Genomic DNA, 8,697 nt, shown 5'->3' with positions numbered 1-8,697 from the left:
CTGCCCTGCAATCCCCCGAGCCTTTTTTTTTTTTTTTCTTTTTAAAAACTGTACTCAACATACAGGTAACTATTTTTATTTATTTATTTTTTATTTAAGAGAGAGAGAGAGAGAGACTGCGCGAGGAGGGGAGAGGGGCAGAGGGAGAGAGAGAGAATCTCAAGCAGCTCCACACTCAGCGGAGAGCCCCACCCCTGCTGGATCCCACAACCGTGGGATCATGACCTGGGTCGAAATCAAGAGTGGGTCGCGCCCCTACAGACACCAATTTTAAAGAGACGAATATTTTAGAGAGCCCTCGAAGGGGAAAAAGTCACAAACGGCTGCAAGGCTGAACGAGGCAGTTCTTGCCGAGGCAACCATGAACGCCCAGAGTCCCGGGAAGAAGCCGGGTCTGGGGGGTCAGAGAGCTTCTCCCTCACTCATACTGGGAAGCTCCCGTCGCAGTTGGCAGGCGACGAAACACACGGAGATGCCGTGAAGGCACCGAGTAGGGAGGGCCGACGTGAGGGCGCCTGACCGTTCAGTTAAAGCTGTCCCATTTGGCATAAAAGACTTGACACACGCACACTCCGGCTTCGAGCAGAAGTCAGATCAAGACTGCAGGAAAAAGACGCCACATCCAGGTTTCCAAAGAAGAAATGGTCCTCGTGAGGACCCGTAGGGCCTCCGCGGGCTCCAGCTCTGAAACTTTGGCTTAGGGGTGGGGCCGAGGTTTTGTGAGCGGAAGGCCTCGGGGAGACAGGGAGGGGAGTAACGGAAATGACGCTTAGAAGAGCCGATGGGGTGGGGCAGGGGCTGGTCTTTCCGCCCCGTTTGGGTAGGGGCAAGCGGTTTCCGGTAGCGACGTCTGGAAGGGGAGGGGCGGGGGAGAGGGGCGGTGAGTTTGTGTTCTGTGACCCCTGGCCTCTAGAGACCTTGCACTCTGGTAGCCAGACCAAGATGATGGGCTGTGAGGAGCCAGGGCTGGAATTGGTCGAAGGGGAGGAGGCCGTGGCGGCCCCAGGGCCACCCCCGGAACCCCGCGCCCCGGAGCCCAGAGCCCCTGTTCCCGAGCCTGGCCTGGATTTGAGCCTGAGCCTGAGCCCGCGGTCCGAGACCCCCGAACGGCCGACCTGCAGCCCTGGGCGGCGGAAGGGGCGGGCGGACCGGCGGGGCGGGGCCCGCAAGGGGCGGCAGGTGAGCTGGGGGAAGGCCTGCCCGCCAGCCCGCAGACGAGCCCGCGCCCGCCTCTTCACCGCCCCACTCTCTGCTCCCAGGTACGCTTTCGCTTGGCACCGCTCTCCCCTGTGCGGTCCGAGCCGCTGCTGGCCGCCGCCGCACCCAGCGAGAAGCTCTCGGCGCCGCAGGACCTGGGGGCGCCCGCGCAGCAGAGCAGCCTGGCGTTGAGTCTCGAGTTGCAGGCCGCGCGGGCTGCAGCCGAGGGCCAGTTCGATGCCGCGAAGGCCGTGGAGGAACAGCTGAGAAAGTCGTTCCGGACCCGCTGCGGCCTGGAGGAGAGCGTGGCCGAGGGTGAGAGAGAGAGACGGCCGGCGGGGCGCGGGAGTGGGGTTGAGAGGCGCCGCTCACCTCCGCTCCCCCTGCGGTCTCAGGGCTGAACGTGCCGCGCTCCAAGCGGCTCTTCCGAGACCTGGTGAGCCTGCAGGTGCCGGAGGAACAGGTTCTGAACGCGGCGCTGAGAGAGAAACTGGCGCTCCTACCACCGCAGGCCCGAGCCCCGCCCCCAAAGGTGAGGGACCTGGGCTTGAGGTTCGGCCTTGCGCCCTCCTCCCCTTCCCGAGTGTAACCTCACTTTGGGCTCCCAATTCCCAACAGGAGCCACCTGGGCCAGGGCCAGACATGAACATCCTTTGTGACCCAGAAACATTATTTTATGAGTCTCCACACCTGACCGTGGACGGTCTGCCTCCTCTGCGTCTCCAACTCCGGCCCCGCCCTCCAGAAGATACCTTCCTCATGCACCGGACACTGAGGCGATGGGAAGCGTAGACGTGAAGGCTCCCGGGATTGCTAGTTCGTATATTTGTGTTAAAAACTTTTTCAGAATAAAGTGGCTTTGCTAACAAATGGGACTCTTCTTGGGAGCCTTAAAATGAGGTCAAGCCTCAGGTTGGAAGCTGTCTGGAAGTCAAGTTTTTGGTCTTTTAGGAACTTGGTAGTGCTAGCAAGTTAACACTCCCACCCTCCCCACCCCCTTCAGTCGCAGACACTGCATTCGTTCCTTTGCGCTACTTATTTCGGGTCACTTGAACATGTGGGTCTCAGTCTGTAACCCTTTAGGGAGGCCTTCTTCCCTAAAGGCTCAAGGAGCCTGCAAGGCAACTAGCCATTCACACCCAGTTATTTAAATTAATTCCTTGCTTCTGCCTCTTAGAGCCTTCTCAGCTTGTTTCACCACATCCACGAGTGCTCAGTAGTTGTTGAATGAATATTCCAAGTTCCAGAAACAGCTTGACAAGCTGCTAAAGAGCTTCATGTTAAATTGCCTATTCATCTAGTTGCACATTACAACACAGGTGGGTGGGTAATCCTGGAGCAGGTGGGCAGTCTGGTCCATACTGCCTTTTTTCTAGTTCTACTTCAACTCCACTGTTCATTCTTCCTAAGTTGTAAATTTGCCTCTGTCCAAAGCTCCCACAAAATAATTTTTGTCAGTGAGATTTTTTGGGGAGGGGAGATGGCCTCTTTTCTCAATTTCCACTTAAGAATTCATATTATACCCCTTCTTCCAGACTAGAGTTCTGTGTGTGGATGTCACTAGCATTCAACACTCACTGAAAACTCTGTCCTCTTCCTTGTGACTCTAGTTTGGGCAGAGGAAGCACAGGTTCTACTGGGTGGCACCATCCCTTCCCCACCAGCTAGAAAGTGCCAGAAACCAGTGTGGGGGCCACTGCCCTGAACATCAATTTATTGTGCTGTTCTTACATTCCAGACCCAACCCCCTCTCCCAATGGGGGTCAGCAGAGGGAACGATTTTCACAGTACCTGCATGCTTCCCTGCCAAACTTCCCCCTCTTAACCCTCAGTCCATCTATCTGTGGTCCACTGAAACGCAGCTAGGGACAAGGGCTGAGGAGAAATGGGAATCTCCTTTGGAGAACAGAAGGAAGAGGCTAGAGAACTTGATACCCCCCACCTCCCATACCCGAGGAGAACAGGTCAGCAAACAGTCCATGCCATCCAGCCCAGTAAGCTGGGGGGTGGTGGGGAAGGGTGGAGATGAAGATGTCGGTAACTCCAGCACGGATGGGCTTGCTGCAGAGGTGGAGGGAGGAGGCTGGGGCAGCAACATAGGAGAAGCTTTCTTTGCAGATCCGAGAAAGGAAACGATTTTTGGAGCCAGAAAGGAAAGACCTTGGGGTACTTTCCTTTTCCCCCAGGTCCTTAAGAGCAGTGGGTAGCTTCTTCACACTTTCTGTTCAGGGGGCCACTTAGTGGCTGGGGGAACGGGCCTTGTGGAACAGGTACACAGAACGCTGGAAGCCTGAGGAGAGAGTATGCAATTAGTAGGGGTTGGCAGGACTTCAAGACTCCACAGGGTCTGTAGCTTTCTTTCAGGGCCAGCCTCGACATCCCTCCCCATTCTCACCAAATCAGCCAACCTTACCTCTGGAGGTGTTGTGGGGTGTAGCCACAAGCTCATAGCTGGAGAAGCCCACCTCTGGGGAGGTCAGGTAGGAAGTGAACTGCTCTGGTCTCAGCTGGATTCGATAGTAGTTCTTATAGATTGTTTCCTAGGGAGAAGGGCAGGGGACCACTTTAGTTTGCTGGCTTTTCCCTGGCGTGGAATGATGCCCACCCAGGGGGCCTATTCACCTTGTTCAGAAAGTACTTCTCTTTCTGCTTCCTTGAGGCCTTTCTTGTCTCAACTAAAGGAAGGATATCCCAATTTCCACCAAAATCCCAACTCACCGAGAGGGTCTTTCTCTTGCCATAAGATGACCAAGGTTGGGGTTCTAAGACCAGGATGCCCCCAGGACGTAGATGCCGGTAGATCCTGCGAAACATGCGCTTTAGCCCCTCATCTCCCCAATTCAGGTGCACCCACTTGGTGAGGCTGAGGCAGAGCACGACATCATACTCGGGTGTTTGGGCCTCCACCAGCTCATCTCGATCCAGGACATAGTTACCCTGAGGGCAAGAATTGGGAGCAAGGTCAACAGAGGCAATAAAAGAACCACTGCCCCCACACAACCCACCCTGTAGCCTCTAAGACAGAAAGTCCTACAGCCTCACCTTAGCCCTTGGCCACAATCTTCTCTGACACTTGTGAGACTAACTCCCAAATGGTGCCCTCTTTGAGTCTCATTTTCTTTTTTTCTTTTTGTAAAGTTTATTTATTTTGAGAGAGAAAGGGAGGGAGAGAGAGAGAGAGCGAGCAGGGAGGGGCAGAGAGAGAGAGAGGGAGAGAGAGAATCACAAGCAGGTTCTGCACTGCCAGCACAGAGCCCAACACGGGGCTTGAACTCACAAACTGTGAGATCATGACCTGAGCCAAATTCCAGAGTCAGACTTTAACTGACTGAGCCACCCAGGCACCGCCCCCCTCCCCAAGCTTTTTTTTTTTTTTTTCTTTAACTTTAGGTAGGCTTCACGTCCAACATGGGGCTTGAACTCACAACCTGGAGACCAAGAGTCCCATGCTGTATCGACTGAGCCAGCTTGGGGGCCCCAAGTCTCATTTTCTTGCTTTCCACCCTCCTGCCCTTTTCTGTTGGTGGTAAGCCAAACATAAAAAAGGAGCCTGAATAATTTTAAACTGAGCAAATTACCCACAAGGTCCCCAAAACTGGTGTGAAACTTCACAGAAAAAACACAGGTTCTCTGGAGACCCCATCCAGTACTTATTCCCACCCCACAAACATTGATCTGGGAGACCACTCAAGTCAGCTGAGTGACTCAACGTTGTAAAAGGACCTAACTCAGGTTTGAAAGGGAACCTGTAGTTCCTTCCCTGTAGTTGAAGCTGGCAGAGTTCCAGGCCTGTTTCCTTTCTCTGAGAGAAGTGAAGAGCCCCATCCCTTAGGAAACCTTTTCTAGATGATAAGCTCATCAACACCCTCTGCAAAGTCCATTCTTGCAGGCTTAACCCAACACACTGCCAACTGTTCCTGCAGACGGCCTAACTGGAATGTTTTATGGAGAGCTATGTGCAGTCAGGAGACAGACACTGAAGACACAATACCCCCCTCCTCCTGCAGAGGACTTTGACTCTTCCCCATTCCACCATCTAGGGTCAACATGAGATGATCTAAGGCCAAGACACTTAGGGTCCTGATCACCAACACTCTTCAACCAAATCTGGATCTAAGTCCCTCTCAAAATATTAGCCACTACCCTCCTCCTCCTCCCACCCCAAGACATTCCATGTCTGACACCTATCCCTTCATGCACCTTCATTCAGTGGGTTGGAGAGCAAACTTTCGGTCTGGACCAAATCTTCTACTAGAGCATTGGCAATAGCCCTCAGGGGAAAGTGGACTGGTCTGGATTACAGGCCAGGCCGGGAGCAGGGCAAAAGGAGTCAGACCCCATCTTGGGGCCAGCAGTCATGACAAAGGAGCCCAGGTAGAGCCCCCAGCTTTCCAGATTATAGGAAAGTGCCACTCGGCAGAGGCAGTCACAGATTCAGACCCCTCTCTTGATCTGGTTCTCCCAGCAAGGAGTGCATGCAGAAATCCTTCTGGGTCATAACTTTCCTCTGTTTTGTTCCTATTTAATCTCATCTTCACACCTGGCCCCTATCCCAAGAGCCTTCAGACCCCCTTACCGTGACGAAGACAACATTGTTGGGGAAGACTGATGTGTCTGCTCCATCCAAGGGCACTTGGGGTGCAGCAATGGGACCCCGGCTAGCTGTCAGTGAGGCTGGGAAGCAGCTTCTCTTTCGGACGGTTGTGGTCCCTTCCTCACTCTCTGCCCCTGGGTCCCCCTCAGAAGTCTGGGGTGGCAGACGCAGCTCCTCTGACAGGTAGTGTCGGATGTTTTGGCGGGCAGAGTGGATGAGCCGGGAATCGATATCCAGGCCCACCATGAGGGATGGGCCCCACTTACAGGCAATGCTCAGGGTCAGGTGGCCCACATTGCAGCCCAGATCTAGGACGTCCCGACCCCGAAACCACTCAGGCTTCAACACTCGCAGGCGCCCATCCTCACAGGAAGGATTGCGGTAACCATAGTACTTGCAATAATTCCCATACTGGAACTTGCACTGTTGCTTTTTGAAGATTGCTGCAGGTAGTGGGTAGAGGTGGTGGTGGTGGCGGCCTCCCCCACTCCCCCGGCCCTTTTCCTTGGGAACCTGGCCTCCACCCCTGGCCCCTGCCTCTGACTTGCTGGAAGTCCTGCGACGTTTGCGATGTCGTGAGGAGGAAGACGGGGGTGCAGAGGTAACTGAGGCAGCTGGAGGGGCTGAAAGGGAGCCTGAGGGACCCTGTAGGGCAGATGGAAGGGGAGACACGACCTCATCCCTGCAGTTGATGGCTGTGTTGAGTTCATAGGGCTGGGGGGCATCCCGGTTCTGGCCCCTATGCCGCTGCTGCTGTGTGGCGCCCTCCCCATGGAGTGAGGGAGTGAGGGGGGCTGTGGGAAGTACAGAGTGGCTATCATTCCCTCCAGATGCCTGCTGCTGCTGGTGGTGCTGTCCCCGGTGTCTATGCCGCTTCCGACCAGTCTTGAGTGGCGATGCAAGTACTACCTGGGCCTCATCAGTGCAAGTATTGAGACTGAGCGGGTCAGTAATATCTTTGGGGATGAGGATCTCCACTGGATCTCGCCCCTTGGCCGGAAGTGGAGAGGACTTAGGGGTCTCTGCATTGAGTGCGCGGCTCACTTCCTCATCCAGGAGACTATTCAGGTTCAGTGGATCAAAGATATTGCCTCCCAGGAGAAAGTTGGAGGGTAACACAGAATCACAGTCCGAATTAACCCGCCTGCGCCTCTTGAAGGCTGGATGTTTGAAGCCTCCACCACCCCCTCCTACATTACAACTATTTCTCCTTTTGCCCCCACCTCCCCCAGGGGGCCGGTGGGGCTGATAGCCATTTCGGGGCCGAGGAGGGGCAGGGGGACCCAGTTCTGTTCCGCCCCCTCCCCGTCGCTCCTCCCCGACGTCAGGGGGAGCGGCTCGCCCGTGGGGATCGGACAAGCGGGCCTCCCCGTGCGACTGCGCCTGGGGGCTGTCCCCTCGATGCTGCTGCGACTGGCCTCCCCGAGTGGATGTAGCCCCAGGACTCTCCTTGCCAGCCCCAGAAGCCGGGGCCCCCGCCGAATGAGCGCGCGGGCCCGGCCCACGCTGCGTCCCGCCGCAGAGCTCCCCGGAGGCGGCCTCTCGGTGCGGTTGCACCGTGGGGCCGCCCCCTCCGCCCGACTCATCTTTGAGCGGCGGCGGCGGCGGGGCCGGCACCAGAAACGGCTCCTTCTCCGCCGCCATCTCGATCATTTCCTCCCCTTATTCCGTCCCAGGCGAGGGCAACGAAGAGGGGACTAGGGGGCTTAACCCCCTCCCTAGAGCCCGCTCTCTTCCCCCCCCTTCCCCGAGTGCGCGCGCAGCTCTGCTCTTCTCGCCTGGTCTCGCGCCTCCCCCGAAGCGCGCCCCACTCGCCCGCGAGACCAAAACAAGATGCCCGCGAGAACGGAACAACTCGAGGAGTCAACCGCGCGTGCGCCGAGCTCTTTCTCCTCTACCACTACCGCTTCGCCGCGAGCGCGCACTGCTAGAGCGCGTTCCTCTTGCCCCTGAACCACGCATGCGCACTCCGCCACCACCCTGGTTGCGCGCGCATCAGAGTACGAACCAACTTAACGGCTCTGGGAGTTTAAATATAGCCCACCTCAGCCCTCCCCAAAGCCCACCACCCCAAATTGACACCCTACTTCCCTTCGCAGCTATGTCCGTCCCTACTGATATCCTTTGTCTCTGCCGCGCGATCCCACCCACCGTAGGCGGGGGACGGGGAGCTGGTGTGAAAAGGTCTCCTTGACACCCGACCCTTGTTCCTGAGGAATGAGTCTCAGCGGTCTCCGCCCGGCTCTAAACCCAGCAACCTCCCTACCCCGCCTCCTTCCTCCCCCTGGCGGGCAGCGCCTGCGCACACCCTTTGGGCTTGCGCGGGTAGAAACAGCACGTGCTGGAGATGACACCCCGCCCTCCACCCTAGAGGCGGGAACTGTTACGTCGCTTCCTCAGATTTGGTTCACGCAAGCGCGTCAGCACGATCCGAAGGGGCGTGGCCAAAAGAGCGGGGCGGACCTCATGAATTATTCATATTTGGTTCCCCCACCCCCCCCCCACCCCTCCCGCCTACCTACTTAGAAAGGCTTCCGAGGGAACGGAGGGGGTAAACCTAAAAGTAGAGGAAGAGAAGGAGAGGAGCGTACAGACGGTTTTCCTATAAACTGTCCTCAGCGAAATACAATAAGTCATTGTAACTCACCCCCCTGAGAAATATTCTCTGCTGAACTGAAAAAAAAAAAAAAAAAAAGGCACTAAAACAGCCGATGTTGTCCAACTTCCTCTTCCCCCGAAACGGCCGAGTCGTTCTCTCGCTCCTCCGCCTTCCCCCAATCGCGATCACCTGAGGACACCACGCCCTCCTTTTCGCCTCCACACTTAACAGCCCTGGCACCAACACCCCCTCCCACCACCCAACGCCTGTGTGCGATCCCCCAGCCCTCGGACTGCGACCCGACGCC

General features: G+C 56.5%; 2 protein-coding genes across 4 annotated transcripts; one reads left to right on the top strand and one right to left on the bottom strand.

Annotated features, from left to right (window-relative positions):
• Positions 1 to 854: 854 nt before the first annotated feature.
• On the top strand, positions 855 to 2,067 carry PPP1R35 (protein phosphatase 1 regulatory subunit 35). Of its 2 annotated transcripts, XM_042972493.1 has the most exons (4): positions 855 to 1,179; positions 1,260 to 1,512; positions 1,593 to 1,729; positions 1,816 to 2,067. In XM_042972493.1, exons 1-4 carry the CDS (start codon positions 943 to 945, stop codon positions 1,987 to 1,989), a joined length of 801 nt encoding a protein of 266 aa, XP_042828427.1. In that variant the 5' UTR covers positions 855 to 942; the 3' UTR covers positions 1,990 to 2,067. The 2 variants fall into 2 exon arrangements, with proteins under 2 accessions (XP_042828427.1, XP_042828429.1); XM_042972495.1 differs by lacking the exon at positions 1,593 to 1,729 and having other exon boundaries at positions 1,816 to 1,951.
• An 815-nt stretch (positions 2,068 to 2,882) lies between these two features.
• MEPCE (methylphosphate capping enzyme) lies at positions 2,883 to 8,281 on the bottom strand. 2 transcript variants are annotated; one of them, XM_042972484.1, is made up of 5 exons: positions 5,774 to 8,276; positions 4,085 to 4,134; positions 3,916 to 4,000; positions 3,611 to 3,737; positions 2,883 to 3,487 (listed from the first exon to the last, which is right to left on the bottom strand). In XM_042972484.1, exons 1-5 carry the CDS (start codon positions 7,442 to 7,444, stop codon positions 3,435 to 3,437), a joined length of 1,986 nt encoding a protein of 661 aa, XP_042828418.1. In that variant the 5' UTR covers positions 7,445 to 8,276; the 3' UTR covers positions 2,883 to 3,434. The 2 variants fall into 2 exon arrangements, with proteins under 2 accessions (XP_042828418.1, XP_042828417.1); XM_042972483.1 differs by having other exon boundaries at positions 3,916 to 4,134; positions 5,774 to 8,281.
• Between the last annotated feature and the right edge of the window lie 416 nt (positions 8,282 to 8,697).

The sequence above is a fragment of the Panthera tigris genome, chromosome E3, assembly GCF_018350195.1.
Source record: "Panthera tigris isolate Pti1 chromosome E3, P.tigris_Pti1_mat1.1, whole genome shotgun sequence".
NCBI lineage: Eukaryota > Metazoa > Chordata > Mammalia > Carnivora > Felidae > Panthera > Panthera tigris.
The sequence above is the reverse complement of the archived record's forward strand: the minus strand, read 5'-3'. Positions and strand labels throughout refer to the sequence as shown.